The 19,190-nt window shown below is 35.7% G+C and overlaps 1 protein-coding gene across 1 annotated transcript; it reads right to left on the reverse strand.

The window, feature by feature from the left end:
* Positions 14,897-18,186, reverse strand: LOC105172379 (formin-like protein 11). The gene is made up of 4 exons (XM_011093772.2): positions 16,518-18,186; positions 16,234-16,424; positions 15,822-16,057; positions 14,897-15,732 (listed from the first exon to the last, which is right to left on the reverse strand). The coding sequence occupies exons 1-4, from the start codon at positions 17,912-17,914 to the stop codon at positions 15,004-15,006; spliced, it is 2,553 nt and encodes an 850-aa protein (XP_011092074.1). The 5' UTR covers positions 17,915-18,186; the 3' UTR covers positions 14,897-15,003.

Here is a 19,190-nt window from a genome sequence, read left to right on the forward strand (position 1 = left end):
ATCACATGACTTGTACGCAGTTCTTTTTCATCAATTCCCTAACAAGAGTTGTCCGGATAACTGAAAGCGACAATTCTTTAAAATTATAGAATTATTTTTGAGAATTTCGTAAGCAGTGGAACTAAAAATATACAACCTTAATTAAATTATGGCATGATGTTTGTTTCTATTTTTGGTTTATTTTAAAAACACATGGTGAATTTTTGACTTATAGTTTTATATATAAACTAAACGTTTAATTGCTCTAACATGTTTTTGTTTTTTAACCAAATATGTTGAAAGACATTTAACTCTATCTTTCTTTCTTTATTTTTTCAAAAATTATATAATAAATGGGTATTTTTCCATGTGCGTTTATTACCAAAATATGTATAGGTCACTAACAAGTGTACTAACTATCAAGTAATATATAAATATTAATCCCACGAGGATTTAAATATAAGTAGCGAAATTATGACTAATCTGCAATTATTTAAATGATCAAGGATCAAGGGATGAATTATAACTATAAAAAATAACAACTAACTACAATAAATCAAACAAACGTGTTGGCCAAGATTTGATAATGAGGAATATGCTATTTTATGTATATCAAATTTATGAAGGGATTTGTTACATTTAAAAAAAAAAAAGGATTTGTTACATTTAACCCCCAAAACTATAAGATCCAAACTACTAAAGTTAATGCTGTTTTGAGGAGAACTTGAAGACTCACATTTGTTCTTTCACTGTCAATATAGTCGAAGGTGCTTGGTAGCTGTCAAACGTATTATACGGTTTCTATGGCCAAACAAAGAGTGGCGGTTGGACATAGAATGAGCTTCTAGGAAGTGGAGGGGCAAATACATTATTAATATGGCTTACTGTGCATTACTTGCATCATGCGTCTATGACATCTGGAGGGAATGCAACAGGAGGCGGTTCGAGCACACCGCTAGGACACCGGTCATCTTAGCAAGCTTGATCATAGAGGACGTTAGACTACGGATTCTCAGCATAAATTTGTCTAGCTCTGTTAGTACTACTGCACTATATAGACTGTGGCGTATCCCTTGGCCTGTTGAGGGAGAGCATACCATATGAGCACTGCTGTACTTTACTCACTTTATTTTTATCTGTGAAATTTACCTTTACCCGAAAAAAAAGTTAATGCCGTTTTACCAAATTTTGAAATATGAAAATCTATATACTATATATTAAGGTTGAGCATCTTTTCGCTGTCTTCCATTTTTTTGGTATGTTTTTTAAATATTTTTATTTATTTATTTAATTATCTCAAACCTCTCTTCCTAATATCTTTTGATAGTTATCGATTTTTTCCTTTTCATGCATTTTTTTGGTCACGATTTTATTACAAATTTAATATTAACTTATAATTTTGTACATTTTTATTGAATAATACAAATTTCATAAAAAGATTGTGTTAAATAATACTAAAGAGTTATGCACATTTATAAGGTGTGCCACAAATTACAAATATTTATATTACTAATGAGGTATTGCTCAATTGGTAAGATTGAGAACAAAATATTGTTAGTTCGATTTACTACAAGAAAATTGCAATGCTGGTCGCATAACTTATGTCTTTTGAAATCTTTGTCTTATTGTTTGACCCATCACCACATTTAGTCCCACAAGTATAAAAAAGTTTGCAATTTTAGTCCCATTAATAGTTTCCATCCAATTCTTCATGGAATAAGCACATGCGGCTATTTTAACCATGGGTTGACTGGCAGAGCCGACCAGAGAGTATAAGATTTTGGGGAGGAAATTTTGGAGGGTAAAGACTACAAAAAAAATGGTTTTTTTCTTCACTTACTTCATTAGAGAATAAAGTAGCAGTAATGTGGTTGTGTTAAAGAAAAACTCAAGCTCCTCAAAGCCATGAGAAGAACAAGCTCAAGCAAGAACATGCAAATAACAAGGCACAACCTCACATGTATCACACGCGCGTGCGCACACACACACACATATATATATATATCAACATCCAATAACTTTACGATCTCAAATCACAATACAACAATTTTTACACATACAAAACTGAGAAGGAGAACTCAGGTAAAATGGCGGTGGATACCCAACAAATTTGCTGGCCGTATGGACATTGCAAATGAGCCCCTAACAAGTAATTGCTACTTTCCTGGTTTTTTAAATTTCTTCACAAATTTTTGCCAATTTGCTGCAAATCAAGTCTGAATGTGAGAGGGGCTAGGATTCGTGTTTGAGATTTTGGGGAAATATTGGTATCTCTCTCAAGCCAACTCTTCCAGTCAACTCAAGGTTAAAATAATGGAGCACATGCAACAGACGTGCTCATTCCATGGAGAATTGGACAGAAACTGTTAATGAGACTAAAATTGCAAACTTTTTTACACTTATAGGACTAAATGTGGTGAGGAGTCAAATAATGGGATCAAAATCGCAAAAAACATAAGTTACGGGACCAAAATTACAATTTTCCCATTTGCTACAAATGGGTGTTTATTTACTTACATAATAGTATGTTGTTTTTGTATTTCATTTTAATATATTCATTAATAAAAATTATTAATATATAAAATTAATTTTTAAATTTAAATATACTAAATAATGTAATGAATCATATATTCAACATAAAAAAAAAAAAAAGGTACCTATAATGAGTGGAAGAGATTTCAAGATTGACAAAGGCTATCTTGCAAGCAATTAATTTAAGTCACAAAGTCCTTAATCAATGTTGCAGTTGTGAAGAAGTGAAGGAAAAATTAAAAAAAGAAACTCTACTCCACTTATGTTTTCCTTCATTTTGATTACCAGACCCTTATTTTCTCCAATTATAAACCAACTAATTTAATTTTCCTCCAAAAAACACTTATGTTATTACATAATTGATTACAAAATAACAGATTTTCAAATAATTAATTCTAAAATAAGTGATTCACTATAAGAAATAATGTTCTTTTACGCAAAATAGTGGAATTTATTGCTAATTTATATCAGCAATAAATTTAACAAGAAAAATATTTACTTAATAATTCACGAGTAGCAAATTTTAGCACCGATTTATTTGTTGTTGATTTTGCTAGAAAAAATTTACTAATGAAGATATTTATTAATAAGATTTTGTGGTAGAAATTTCAATTTTTTGGGCAAATCTTGCTACGAACTTTTGCATCATTGACAGATTTTCGGACAACCTCGATGCAATTTTTGAAAGGCAGTTTTAGTCCATATGCACTCATAGGGGTAAAATTGTCCGAAAATCTCCCAAAGGACTAAAAGTAAGCAATTTCGTAAGTTACTAGACCTAAACAAAAATTGACATAGTTATCGGACTAAAATTAAAATTAGACATACTTAGCGGACTAAAATAATACTTTTCCCTTAAAATTAATTTTAACTATAGCAAAAAACAATATTTTAGTTCTAATGTTAATTTTAAAATCACAAAAAGTTAAAATTCTTATCCGTTACTGAATCCATTGTTTATGACCAAGAAATTTACTCTTATTTCTAATTTTTCTAGCTATTGGCATAATTTTTTTTCGTGATTATGAGTTTGAGTTGGCAATTTCATAATTGATTATGTAAGTGGAGATTATAGCTAAATTTCAAAATTAACACCATTCTTAACATTAATGAAGGAATTAAAAGTTATTTAATTGGGTCATAATATGAATAATTAGACAAAAAGTAAATAAAGTGGGATTAAAAGCTATTATCAGGATGGGGTGAATAGCAATTTATCTCCCTGTGATATTAAAAATGAGCACATTACTCCCTATGAAAAAAATATAACAATTTACCCCCTTATACTTTTTAAAATGAAGCAATTTGCCTTCTTGTATAGGGAGGTAAATTGCTTTATTTTAAAAATTATAGAGGGGTAAATTATTGTATTTTAAAAAATATAGAAAGGTAAATTGCTATTTATTTTTTCATAAGAGGGTAATTTGCTCATTTACGATATCAGAAGGGGTTGCTTGCATTTTCCCCCATCAGAATGTGATTCTAATTGAATTTAATCCCAAAAATAATTAGTAGAAAGGGGATCAATTGACACAAAAAATTCCGTTTATACTTGAAACACATGTTCTAAAAAAAATTTGCTCTTGTAGTTTTATATCACCAGAAGAAATATAATTTTTTTAATTATGATAAACTATCATGTTAAAAAGAAAAAAAATATAATAATACTAATTAATCACGACAGCACAATAACAATTAATCATTATTTTTGTAAGTGAGGCTAAACCATTAGCTACAATTAAAAATTATGATAGTAATTTTGACGACAGGCTGAACCACAAAGAATGTTGATCAACACCGATCCCAATGTGAACTTTTGATTGTTTTGTTTGACTGTAGAAATAATAGGGTAAATTACAACGACCTCCCATAAAATTTAGCATAATTACAAGTACCCCATCGTTGTTTGGAAAATTACCAATTTCTTCATGATTTGAATGACTATCTAAAAAATCCCAATTCATTAAATTTTTATTTATTTTTTGTGGTGAACAGACCAAAATACCAGTATAAATAGCAGACCAAAAAGCAAGGACAGGTTGAGAAAAGTGGGATGGGCACTACCTATAAAAAATGGGGATAAATTGAAGCATGAAAATCAGAGTTTTATTCCCTCAGGAGCAGTTCTCAGAAACAACAAAGAGAAAGACAAAAGCAAAGAGACAGATGATATTGGCTCATTATGTTTTGTTCTTCCGCATTTGACAGACACGTGATATTCTACTTTCAAAGGGATGTAATCTTCATAAATAAATTAAAAGATAATGTATAATAATTGAGTACATTGGTACAATAAAAAGAAAAAAAAGAAGAAATAATTACTTATGAATACTCAAATGGAAAGAAGAGAGTTGTTTGGTTTTGTTTTCAATTATGTAGTATTTAAATTAGTAAGTTCATGTTTGGTTATGTCATTTTCTTTATAAGAAAATGACATTTTATTACGTTTTTTATATAAAAAAATTATTATAAAATATCAAGTCTTTTCATATAAAAGAATTACAATATATAACATCAGAACCCACAAATATATTTTTGTTATAAGTAGTCCTTCGCAAGAAAATTTATCACAGAATATCACTATAATAAAATATAATATTAGTGATAGAAATCCGACGAGAATTGTAAAATCATCACTAAAAATATAATTTTTATTTGATATTATATAATTATTAGCAATATGAATTGTGCAAAAAGTTAACAATATAGACAATGATGGCCCAAAATTACACTCAACTCAAAAAGAGATCCAACTTGAATAAAACAACATTTAGGAACCCGTAAAGACGCAAAGCCGAGGAGGAGGGAACTCCACCCAAGTATTTGCCTGCGGTTTTTTTTTTTTTTTTTGTAGAAATAGACTGCAGCATAAGCCCATCAGCTCTAGAGGAAGAGTGACCCTGTGCCCACCTAGCTGCCAGGATGGCGACGCACACAAATGGCAGAAGAACACTCGTCCACAAGGTAGAAGGACGACCAAATTTAAGATCGTGCCTAGCACCCCAACAACCCCTAGAAATTCAGAACCTATCTCTACTAAAAGACTTATCCATTCAAGGACTCCCTAACCAATATAACTCTCTGAGAACATTGCCAACTATCTCCGGATTTGAGGAGGTCTATCTGCGATAACCATTAATTTGAATCCCAAGGGTCAGACTTCTTCACCCGGTGAGGGTCAATGGCTATAAAAGCAATTATTTTACCCTAATTAAGGGTAATGTTATTTTTTTGGCAATAACAGTCATACAAGAGCACTATATGCAAAGCATTCTCTTTTTATCATTCATTATTACTCGATTTTGCTCAATTTTATCTTTTTGACTCTTTACTAATTGGAGCGTCATTAGTGCTAATGTGTTTCTTGCAGGCTCCCTTATTAAGACTCACAAGAATTTCAGCCCAGGTATCGCTTGCAGCCACTCTAATGGTGAAGTAAGTAGGATATTCATCGACTCCAGGAGATCAACTCATTTCCTTTTTGGAGGAGCATCAATCAGATGCAACTGGGAGATCACATTGGAATCAGTGGATACCTCATTCTATGGCTTTACAGGTGAAATGGTCCATCGTAGGGGCTGGTGACACTCTCCCTCTCCCTAGGGGAGGAGCTTCTGAGGAGGACTTACTTAACAAAATTCTTGGTAGTCGATATTCGTTTCACCTACAATGATCCCAGGGAGACCTAATATTAATACCTTCTGAATAATGGTATCCACTTTCCATATGAAGATCAAATTCTCAGTGGGAGGGGGGATGTGTGAAGTGGCTGGAAACTAGCTCCAGTCTAGAAGATGTTATGTTGAGGCTGTATGCAAAGACCAAAAGCACAACTTTGAAGACCTGAATCCCGTAAACGACAGGGAAATGATCCCGCACCTAAAACAAGCTTAGAGGAGGGATACTCCACTACAACAACTTGCAGAAGAATTACACCGCATAGAATTAATCCCAGGAAAACCAGACAAGAGCACGCACATTGGTTCCAAATTGAAAGGGGAGGTTAAAGAAGGATTAATCTAATGCCTTCAGCAGAATGCCAACATATTTGCATGGACTTTCCAGGACTTGGAGAGCATAGATCCCAAAGTAATAATTCACCACCTGAACATAGATTCCTTCATGAAACAAATTAAGTAGGAGAAAAGCTAATTTAAGCTAGAGAAAAACAAAATATCTAGGAAGAGGTAGATAAGCTCCTAGCAACTGCACATATCTAATATGGTGTTAGTCTCGAAGCCAGAAGCCAAAGGGAGAATGTGCATAGATTTTCGGTGACCTCAACAAGGCATGCTCCAAGAACTTTTATCCACTCCTACAAATCGATCAATTGGTAGACTCCATTTTCGCCTGCAAAAACCTGAGCATAATGGAAACCTCCCAAGGGTACCATCAAATCATGCTAGCCCTTGAGGATCATAAGAGATGTAGCTTCATCACTTCCTCACAGATATTTTGCTACGTGGCCATGCCTTCCGGACTCAACAATGCAAGGCCACCTACCAATGACTAGTACATAAGATCTTCCAACCCCACTTAGGGAGGAATGTAGAAGTATATGTAGATGACATGCTAGTAAAAATAAAAAAACTAGTGACCATATTACTGAACTAGAAGAAACATTCAGAGTCTTTTGGAAGTACAAATTAAAACTCGACCCTGTCAAATCAGCCTTTAGGGTAAAAGGTGGATGCTTTCTAGAATTCATGGTAACCGAGAGGGTTATCGAGGCGCATCCCCTCAAGATCAAGGCAATTTTAGACATGAAGGCTCTTACCAATGTCAACAAGGTCCAACGTCTCATAGGGGGAGTAGCGGCTCTCAGTCGATTCATTACCAAATCTGTCAAGAAAAAGCTTGTCCTACATCAAAGTATTAAAGAAGACCAAGAACTTTGAGCGGGGGCTAGAATGCCAAAGTTCAAATGAAGAACTTAAGAAATACCTGGTGAGTCTTCCATTGCTTGTCAAACCCTCCTCGGGAGACACTTTATATTTATACCAGTGCAAAAATAGCATAAAAAGGATTTTCTATTACCAGGCGAGCTCTACACCTCGTTACGCTAATGATTCACTCGCTCCTTTACCTACGGTTTAAGTTGGACTCCCTAGAGCTATTCGCAACCTCTCAAGCGGTAAGTTATGTCTTTCTCCAGGATAAGGGGGGCATTAGATGACCATATAATACATCAGCGAGGTACTCAATAGGAATGAAAGTTGTTACACCCCTATTGGAAAGATGGACTTTTCCGTGGTATGCACTTCTAATAAACAAGGCCTGCCTTCAGGCGGGCACCGCTTAAAAATTAAACCTATCCAAGTAGGCACCTCACTCTAAGAATAAACACCTACTTCTAAGGCAAGCATATATTACTCAAAGAACTGCAACCGTCTTATCATGAGAGAAATTACGTTCTACTCGATGGATTACTCATATGAGACGTATATTTTCTTCAAGGCAAGCATTAATTATGCGATTCGATTAAAATTAACGATTACAATTGGACAGAGAATTGTTACGATACAATTCTCGATGTAACTTTTTTATTTAATTTTTTCTTTTCGTAAATAGTGTTTTTAACTATTTTGTATTATTCGTTCCAATGTGGCTTTAATTGCTTTTAATTTCTAAATCTAATTATTATAAAACGCTGTTTTAGTTACTCGAAACTAAAATTTTTCAACAATCTTGAAGAAAATATACAGGCTTTGAAAAATTAGATTTGTTGTTTGTTGAAACGATCTGGGAAAACACTATTTTAAACTCAGTCTTTTGAACGTTGTTTTCAGTTTCCTAAGATACTAAAAATGCCCAAGCCAATTACTGTTGCAATTTTGATCACACACAAGGTTGACCTGACCGGTTTGTTGGACAAGTTTTCGGGTCAATTTTTCAAACACTCTCAACAACGAATAAAAATTTGATTAACAATGAAAGGACTCTTGTCGGTGATTCAAGTGACTAGACCTGAACCTACGAATACCGATCCCAGAACTGCTGAGATAGCGCAGTTCACAAAGAGGGATCAAATAGGCAGAGGAATGATTTTGTCAGCCTTTTCAAATACGCTCTTTGATGTCTATTTTTTCGATTTTTACACTGCTAAATCTCTATGGGATAAGTTGGACCGAAAATATAATACTGAAAAACTAGGGCTCGAATAATATTCTGTTTCCAAGGTCATGCGGTATCAAATAGTTGAGGACCGGTTTGTAGCTGAACAGATTCATGAGATTATAAATATTGAGCATGCTCTGGCTGATGCTGAGATGAAACTTCCCGAGAAGTTTCTAGTCATGTCCATAATGGACAAATTTTCCAATTCTTAGGAAAGTTTTGGCATGACACTCGAGCATCAGAAAGGGAGATTATCTCTGGATGATCTTATGATGCTATCAATATTGAGGACGAACATAGAAATCAGACCCACAAGATGTCGGTTTAACATCAACCTAGGGCCAATGTAATAGTAGGGAAACAAAAAGTGAACAACATTAACTCGAACTCGAAAGCCATCAATAAAGGCAAGGCCTCCAAAAATAAGAATTAAAAGCAAATAAACTATGCTGGAACTGTGGGTAAGTTGGATATTGGGCCAAGCTTTGACCTAATAAAATGGCTAAGACTGAGTAGACAGCTATCAACATGGTTGTAGGAGTATATAGCGGTTCTAGTACCCCAGGAGCAACTGGCAAGTATGTATCTATACGATCCGAACTCCTGGCTATTTACGAACCGTGTATTAGTTGATTGACGTTGGAGCGAATATGCACGTTTGGGCTGATAAATGTCTCTTTGTGTCTTATCAGGCCATAAGTGGAAGGACAATAAGCATGGGAAACTCTAGTACAACTGAAGTACTTGGGATAGGATGCATGGACTTGAAGTTTCCTTCGGGACGCATTATGTCATTATAAAGAGTTCATCATGTACCCACTATCAGAAGAAATATTATTAATGGTTCTGTAATAGTTAGGGAGGGATATGAATTAGGTTTTAAAGTTGAAAATAATAAAAATGATGCTTTTGATTCTATTATATTGAAAGTGGAATCTTCTATTCTATGGCATAGTACGTTAGGTCATTTAAATTTTAATTCAATCAAATGAATGATGAATTTGAATTTAATTCTTTGTCAAAATATTGAACAAATTCACAAATATTGAGTTTGTGTTGAAGCTAAACAAGTTAGGAAACCCTATCAGTCAATTGAAAGGGATTCAGAAATACTTGATTTAGTACACACAAATATTTGTGAGTTTAGTGGAGTTTTGACCAGGGACCACTAAAATACCTTTACAGATAATTGTAGTAGATATTGTTATGTGTTTCTCATGAAAAATAAGGATGAAGTCTTAGATAAATTTATTTTGTTTAAAAATGAAGCAGAAACCCAAATTGGTAACAAACTTAAACGACTAAGGTTTGATAGAGGAGGAGAGTATGAGTTGAGTAAGTTCAATGAATATTGTCAAACTTTTGGCATTATTCATGAAGAGATTCCTCAATATTCCATTTGTCTAATGGAATGGCTGATCGAAAGAATAGAACATTCAAAGACATGATTAACAATCTCCTACTAACCTCCAGGTTATCAAAGTATTTTTGGGGAGAGGCTTTGAATACGGCTTGCCAAGAGTCCCTCTGAAACACAATAGAGTACTCCTTTCAAGTTGTAGAAAGATAGGAAATCAAGCCTTAAATATTTTCGAGTGTGGGGGTGCCTAGCAAAAATATTGTTCTCAGAATACAAACGAAAGAAATTGGACCCTAAAATATCAATGTTGTGTTCTTGGACTATATACAAGTTATGCCTTAAGATTTTTGGTTATTAAGTCAGAAATTTTAGGCATCGAGGTTAACACAATAGTCGAATTTTGTGATGCTATTTTCCTAAAAAATGTACTTCCTGTGAAAACAGGAATACCTTCAAATGTTTCGTTTGATGATTCACTTGCCTCAACATCTATTCCTGAACATGTGGAAAAGATGACAAATGTGGGGGTTAATCCTAGTAGTACTAATCAGGCTCATGAGGAGTCAGATAGACCTAGACGAAGTAAGAGAGTTAGGATTGTCAGGAATTTTGAAAGTGACTTTGTTACTTACAGTATCGAGGATGATCCAATTACTTTCAAATATGGTATGTCTTTTTCAGAAGTCAAGCAATGGAAAAAAACTGTAAAAAGTAAGATGGACTTCATTGTTTTCAATGGAACATGGGTACTAGTTGATCTCCCTCCAGGGTATACTACTATTAGGTGTAAGTGGATCTTTAAGAAGAAACTGGAACCTGATGGGATCATAGATAAGTTTAAAGCCAAATTGGTGGCTAAAAGTTTTAAACAAAATGAGGGAATATACTATTTCGATACCTATTCTCCGGTAGCTCGGTTGACTAAAATCCGGTTCCTTATAGCTCTTGCTTCAGTGTATAATCGATCAATTCATCAAATGAATGTGAAAACAACCTTTTTGTATCGTGAACTCGAGGAAGAGATTTACATGGATCGGTCTGAGGGATTTTTAGCTCATGGCAACGAGCATAAAGTTTATAAACTTGCTCCATATGGACTTAAATAAGCACCCAAACAATGGCATGAAAAGTTTGATAAAACTATTCTTGCGTTTGGCTTCACTGTAAATGAGAATGATAAGTGTATATTCTGTAAGGTTAAAGGAGATAAAATAATAATTCTATACCTGTATGTAGATAATATACTGTTTATAGGATCATGTCTATATATAATTACGAAACCAAGTCATTTTTAAAAAATAAATTTGAAATGAACGATGTGGGTGAGGCTAATGTGATTCTTGGCATCATGTTGACTCGGTCAACTGATGGAATAGTCATTTCTCAATCTCATTATATTGAGAAGATAATTGAGAAATTTGGTTATCAAAACTGTAGAATTGCTAAGAGACCATGTGATTCTTTGTAGCTTTATTCAAAAATGAAAGTGGTGTTCCGATTCCACAACTAAGGTATTCCCAAATTATTGGGAGCTTATAGTATCTGGCGAATGGCACGTAACCAGATATATCATTTTTTATCTCTTAGCTGGCTAGATACACTTAGTTGTCCTGACAAAACCCATTGGGGTGTTATGGATAGGGTATTAAGGTACCTGAAGGGCACGTTGTCATTGGCCATACATTAGGCAGATTTTCTGTTGTTTTTAAGGGATATAGTGATGCTAGATAGTAGCCAAAAACTCCAGGAGTAATGGGTGTTCGGGATATATTTTTACCTTAGGTGGGGGCGTAGTCTCCTGAAAGTCTGCAAAACTGACTTTGATAATCCGGTCTACCTTTGAAATCGAGTTATGTGCATTAGATACGAATGCTATCGAAGCAGAATGGCTATTTGGATTGTTATTACAACCTTCTATTGTAAATCAGCCTCTTCCACCTATTGCTGTATATTGTGATAGCCAAACCACAATAGCAAAGGTAAGGAGTCGTAATTCAATCAAAAAACCAAACAACACATCCAAGACTAAAATCTATAAGGGCATTAATAACAAATAGAGTAATTGGCATTGACTTTGTGGGAACAAATGATAATGTGGTTGATCCTTTAACATAAGTCTAGATTGGGGATGGGATTGAAAACCCATCAGTGATGTATCTATGACAACAACCCAACCTTCTAAGTGGAGATCCCACAAAGAAGGTTCAATGCGGTATCAATAAGTCGTAAGAGTATGTCAGAGCATCAAAATAGACTGATATTTTGTATCTGGAGTCTGTCTCCTAAAATTCTGGAAGGTGTTGTAACTGCAAGTATAGTACGAGTTTAACTGTGAATGGGGTCAAGTCATTTAGACGAGATGCTAGCAGTGCATCCCTGGTGACACCCAACTAAGTGAATGTAGTTGTTTGGCCGCAACTAAGGAATTGGGTTATTCCTGAAAATATTTATGAATAGGATCAAGACACATGACCTAAGTGTCAACCCTAATGATCAACAGAAAGCCGGTAGTTTATTGTTACTGACAGACGTTGTCACACTCACGACTCAAATTTAAGGCTTAGTTCCATTTGACCTGGTGATAACTGACGTTAGATAACTTAGACAGTGGTTCAAACTTGAAGGTACCATTATTGAAGCAAATCACAGAAACTTGAGTTCAAATCTATAAGTTGATGGGGGATTGTTGAAATTTTGATTTCAAATGAAAACGCATAGAATTGAAACCTTGGATTGCAGCAGCTAATTGGAATTTTTTTTTAAAACAGTTTTTCAGTTTCATTTGGAGTTTGAATTTCATTATTGGAAAAATGAAACAACCACCAATTTTCAAATGTTGTTTCAATGCTTTTGGTCGGTTTTTGTTGGGGAATTTAAATGCAATTATATTTTTCTTAATTGTTGTTTTAATAGCCGGGTTCGGCATGCCTATATATAGGCTTGACATTTCTCAATTTTCTCACAACAACAACTCAATTCTCAAACTTTTGCATTATGTTTGGATATGTGTTTTAGTTGTTTTGTTTTGTATTTTGGAAATAGAGAGAAAAAAATAGAGATACGTGAGTGTGTATTGAAAGTAGATGATATGTTTGGATTTGTATTTTGGGAAAATTTAAAATATTTTAAAATAAATGGTGTAGGTTTGATATTGGGATTTGGGAAACAAAAATTACTGTTCATTGTCAAATCATATATTTTTATATATATTTTAATATATAAATATGTATATATATAAATATTTTATGTTTAATGTTGTACTTTTGGGAGACAAAAAATTATTGTTTATTGTCAAATCATGTCTGTTTTATATTATGTATATGTATATTATATATAGAAAGTTGAAAAATATAAAAACACACAGATAAGGTGTAAAAATATAAAAATAAACATTAAGTGTGTTTTATCTTGTTTCGGAAAATGCGAAAATACAAAACCAAACAAAGCCTTGAGAATTCTCTCTCTCGGCTTCTCTAATTTTAAAGACTTGTGCTCTAAAGTTTTGATAACAAACTTTTGAGTGTTAGATGGAGGTGTTCTTCGGTATAATATTAAAATCGAAAGAACTGCAACCGTCTTATTTTGAAAAAATTACGTTGTACCCGGTGCACTACTGATACGGGACGTAAATTTTCTTCAAGGTACGCAGTAATTCTGTGATTCAGTTACAATTGGACTGAGAATTGTTACGATACAATTCTCGTTGTAAGTTTTCGATTTAATTTTTTCTTGTCGTGAGTAGTGTTTCTAACTATTTTGTATTATTTGTTCCAACATGGCTTTAATTGCTTTTAATTTTTAAATCCAATTGTTATAGAACGTTGTTTCAATTACTCGGAATTGAAAATTTTCAATATTAAAGAAGACTTATTTCTAATGTTTTTTAATTTCTAAAATATAAGTTTTATGTATTTGTTAGTTAGGCTATTAATGTGGGGTTAAATGTTAAATGTAGGACGAGAGATTAATTACATAATTGTCATTTCTCTTTTCCCTTTTTTACATTTCATGTCTAAATTGGAGTTGATTAATGCGATTAACCGAACTACTTACCATATATCAGATTTATATTATTGATTCATCAACTCATTTAATGTTATAATTTCTATGATCACATGAATACAAGTGACATAATAATTCATAGACTACTAATAAAATTCATAGGTATAGATGTAGATATACTTGTAACATTACACCGTACACGTCCAAAACTCATAAATCCACCTGAACACTGTCCAAAAGTCTTGGTGGTGTGTAATAATGATGGTGAATTAGTAGCTAAGGATGGTATGTGTTGTTGAGACAATAAGTCAAACTTATGATCCTGTCTGCATCGCTCACTCCATGCTACACCGATAGCAATAACATCAAAGCATAGGTGTAACACTCAAACATTTTGGTCAGAGAATCTTATGTCTTATTTTTGGTGTGTGCTTTTTCCGACCTCTTCATGCAAAAATAGAATATGTTACTTCGTCACTGGGCTTAAGTCAAATGATAACTTCTACTCTGTCAATCAGATGCAATGTTGGAAACCTTTTCACATGCCATCAAATGTTGTGGGCCTTGTGGCCTAACAATTTAGAGTAGGATGTTACTTCCAATACTCTTGTCGAGACGTTTAGTGGGATTAATAGTGCATTTTGATATGTATCGGTTTTTACGTAGTTAAATATTGATTCTTGAGGACTATTAGTCAATTACAGTGATCTTGATTGCCGCATAAGCATAAAAGCAATCATGACTTGGTTGTTTGTGACCGTCGTTGCGCTGTAAGGACATTAACCACTATGTAGGCGTAGACACAATCTTTAATTTGCTGTTTTGTAGAATATTGATTCCCACGTAGTTAGATTTAATTCAGCTATAGGGACCCTACAATCCCATTTATTTTTAACTTAAAAATCGAAAAAAAACCTTTTGACATCTCATTAGAATTTGAAATATGTTACACATATTTCATCCACCATGGGTAGATGAAGTAGAAAACTATAAGACAAGCCGAGCAATCTAATCTACCGGAAGGGGGCTAGGGGATTAGGACTACGGGGCGTTTTCGAGCTTCTAAGCTCTTTGCAAACATGGTCTAACATGCTTAAAAAATCTCTAACAATTACAAAAATCCGGAGTGGATTGGACTCGTCTTTGCTCACATCTCCATGAAAATACTCGGTAATCTCTCTAACATTCAACATCACTCGATTCTCATCCTCCTCCAGTTCCTTCAGCTTCTTTTCCGCTTGTTTCAGAAATGATCTCATCGAACTCACAAAGTTGCCTTTTTTCTCCTCCATTATCATATCCTTCTCCACAAGAGTTTGCAGCTTATGCATTCCGTCTGCTAAGTTTGTCACTGAGCTTGCAAGAACGTCCAGGTCGATCGTAGCCGTTTTCTTGGCATTGCATAGCTCAGTGCTCAAGCCCGATACAAGATCTAAGCCCATTCTCCTGTAGTTCTCTTCTTTATCTTCAACGTTTCCACTCTTGCTTCGCTGATTGATCTTGCCCATAATGCTTTCCGACACTCTTAACCCCTCGGACCGAATGATTTCTTGGACAACGAAATGCAGGAGAGTCGTTTTTCCATCTGTTCCCTTCACATCAGCAAGCTTGAGAAGGGCATCAAGCTTGAAAGCCTTTGCTCCTCCTCTTATTGTACCAACGTTCATCCTGTTTCCCGTTTTGAGCACTGCCTCAAGTAGTTTTAGGAAGAGCCGACTCGATCTGAGTTCCTTACACGCCTCCTAATAACAAGCAAGTTCGACGATTCTTTAGAAGATGGTACTACTCATGATATGACAATATTCAGTTTCCAAGATTCATTCTTGTTTACCTCGAGCATCGAGAACGATTTTCTGAGATGGAGAACCTCGTCTTCGAATGTTTCACGGTAAAGCATCGCTTCAATCCTTGGAAAAGCAAAGGGTATCTTAAGCATCGCCATAACTAACTTCTCCGCCGACCCCAACTCAAATATATCTCCTTTGTAGTTTGCAAGCTTAGCTTCTTCTTCCTTCGTGGGCACCATCTTTGAGAGCGCTTCTAAATCTTGCAACGACAAGCCATCCCCTGTTAACAAACAATGAACAAAGCAAAGCTTATGAGCTTATCATACACAAGAACAATCAACATTTCGTTGCAACGACGAAGATGTCATTGTTCGATCACGTTTAAATGGTTCTAGTATCAAAATCTTCCTATAAAGCATGCTAACTTGGGACTTCAATTATAAATCTTGCTCACACCTCGGATTAAAGCCCCGCATACTTGCTCTGCAGTCACATTCAAGGCTTTGGAAAGAATGGTAATGTTCTGCAGCCTCTTAGGCTCGAGAACGTGCTTGCTTGGGGATGGAGTTTTGCTCTTCCCCTCGTCATTCTTGATGGAATTTTGCAGGTTGTAACCGAAAAGCGACTCTATCATCTCCTCGTCAAATCTGTAACACGTCTCATAATCGTAAACAACTCAAACAAGAACAATAAAGTTATGAAATTTCACTTTTGTTCATCGAGCAAACGCAATGTCTTACTCAAACGAGCTGGACCGCAGCTTGTCCCACACCGTGGAACGATTTGGAGCAGCTCTAACTTTGTCCCAGTGGAGTGGTTTGAGCTTTGGCAACGGAGAGCCGTCTTTTCCCAATGGCATTTGCTGAGTGAGCTGCGGCGGTGGAGGAGGTGGAGCCTTGTGGGAGTTGTTAACATGGCCTTTCGACAGTGGAGGTGGACACGGTGGAGGAGGAATTCCGGCCGGCGCAGCCGGAGGAGTGGACGCTGATGCTGGCAAACTACTTTGAGATAAACTCGACAATGTGGATGAATTCAGAAAGTTGGATTTCGTTTTCTTTGAAGAAGGGACAGGCGGAAGAGGCGATACAGGAACAAATCGTGGCGGTGGTGGCGGTGGCGGTGGTGGTGGTGGCGGGGAAGCTGATAAAATGGGATTAGAGTGTGGAATCTGTATCTGTGTCGCCTTAACTTCATCTTCGGATATGATGTCTGAAGCATTAGAAAGCCTCAATTGGGATGAATGTGAATCACAGAAAGAATGGAAAGATTCATCATCATCAGATGAATGAGCTTCCTCATGAACAATTTTATCATCGAATCTCTGAACATCTTCTTCTGGAATTACCCGTTCTTGATGATGATTTTCACTCTTGAACGACTCTGAAATCTCATGCACAGTGGTGATTTCTCCATAGGAAGAAGAGCACCTGCCACTGTCACACTCTGAGTTTATGAGCTTCTTGTTCGACCCCTCTCTCTCATCCCCTGTTTTCTCAGTGCTGGAACTCAGTTTCAGACAACATTTCTCTGGTTCCAAAGCAGACTGCAGTGAATTAAGGTAGAAAAGATCAGGGCCCGGATCAGAGCTCACCTTCTTCACTTGTGAACTCACACTGAACTTGGATGTAACTCTGCTTCTCCGCTTCCTCCTCTTCTGTTTCTTGAATTTCAGGCACAGGAAAAACAGCGCAATCGCACATAAAACAAACGTGACTCCGCCGGCAGATGCAAGAACTGCCGTCAACACTCTCGCGGCTCTCTCTTCATTCTTCTTCTGTACCTTATGGGCTTCAGGGATTGAATGCCGGTGGTGGGACGGCGGGTGGCCGTGGTGCAGATGGTACCGCGGTGGCGGAGAAGGAGCCGGAGCAATACTGGGCCCGCCGGGCACAGGAGACGGAGACGGAGACGGGGAGAAATAATCAGAACCACCATTCCTTGATTTCCCAATGCCGAAACTCTTAAAACCCAACAAATATCTGAACTTCTGATCCTGATTTCTTCGTCTCAGATAACCTCCATTCCTCCCTTCTACACCCAGCGACGAATTTCCAATGAGAATGTGGGTGAAATAGAAAGAAACAAGAAAGAAAATGACGAGGGATAGCATGTGGAGAAGATGGGAAGCATGACCCATGTTCTTGGATCCAAAATCATAGAGAAAAATTTCTTCTCTATCTCATGGTATGATCCACAGCTCTTGATCTTAAAAGAAGAGAAGTTTGTTTGTGGATGGTATAACTGTAGTGGGGTGCAGCAGTAGAGAAGAAAGGAAGGAAGATGCAAAAATTTTGCAGCAGAGTCTTTAATGCTACTCCAAGGAACCCCTGAGCCTGGCAGTTGTGGTTGTACTGGTCCTCCTTTATTTCTTCTGTTTCTTGCTTGTCCTCTTTCCTTACCCTCTTTCTCTTTCTCTCCTCCATTAATTCTCTCTGCTCACCTCTGTTAATACTATTACTTACCATTCTATCAACATCCCCTCTTTTGTACACTTCCCAATGGGATTTCTGTCTTAATATTACATTCACATCAATTTATCCTAAATTTCTAATGTTTTACAATTATCTTAGTATAACATAGTTGATAGACGATGTTTTATTGTAATCCACACAAAATTATTTTAGTCGAATCGGACCATCTTTCGTGTACTTTTCATTAACTTCTTTTTTGGGTACCGCCATTCTAAGTCACGTTATTATTCTCCACTCTGATCGTCACGACGAGTCAGGACATTATTCCCTCGATTACAATTTGTTTATAAAGATACTAAGGAATTATTCATTGATGCAATCCCCATACTTTGATGGTTAGTTTGTTCTCATCACTTGAGCGGACAAGCGAAAGTAAACAAATCTTTTATGTCAAAGAGGTGGAAAAAGTTGAGAATAATTGTGGGCTTGATTGCATTATAAAAGGCACGTCTGAGTGTTTCCTTTAAGTATTGGCCTTTTGGGGGGAGCTCAAAAAGGCTGTTAAGAGTGCAAATAAGAATCATGGGACTTACATTTGAGACAAGGTTTTATGTAGCTAAAATCCCATGATTGTATCTAAAAGTGTAGTTCTGAGTGGGGTCCACAATTTGTTGGGGGTGGGGTGGGGTGGGGTGGGGGTGGCTTAGAATTCAGAAGGGTGTGAAGTGATAGTGTAAGCTCTCCAACTACAGCATTACTCGAGTCCGAAAGAGACACAACTTTGGGGTCTCTTCGCCTTTTCACGTGATCTCCCCTCTTTCAGATTAGTATATATATTTTTTAGGTGAAAAGCAAGATTTGGAGTAACATATTCTATCACATTTGTATATTAATATTGTATTAATGTGTTATTACTATCGGTTTTCAGTTGGAGATAGAGTCTCCTCCAAGTGTTCGAGTCGGATACGTAGTTTGGGATTTGAGAAGAAAAAAGTTCGTTAG

Source organism: Sesamum indicum, linkage group LG10, assembly GCF_000512975.1.
Source record: "Sesamum indicum cultivar Zhongzhi No. 13 linkage group LG10, S_indicum_v1.0, whole genome shotgun sequence".
Lineage (NCBI taxonomy): Eukaryota > Viridiplantae > Streptophyta > Magnoliopsida > Lamiales > Pedaliaceae > Sesamum > Sesamum indicum.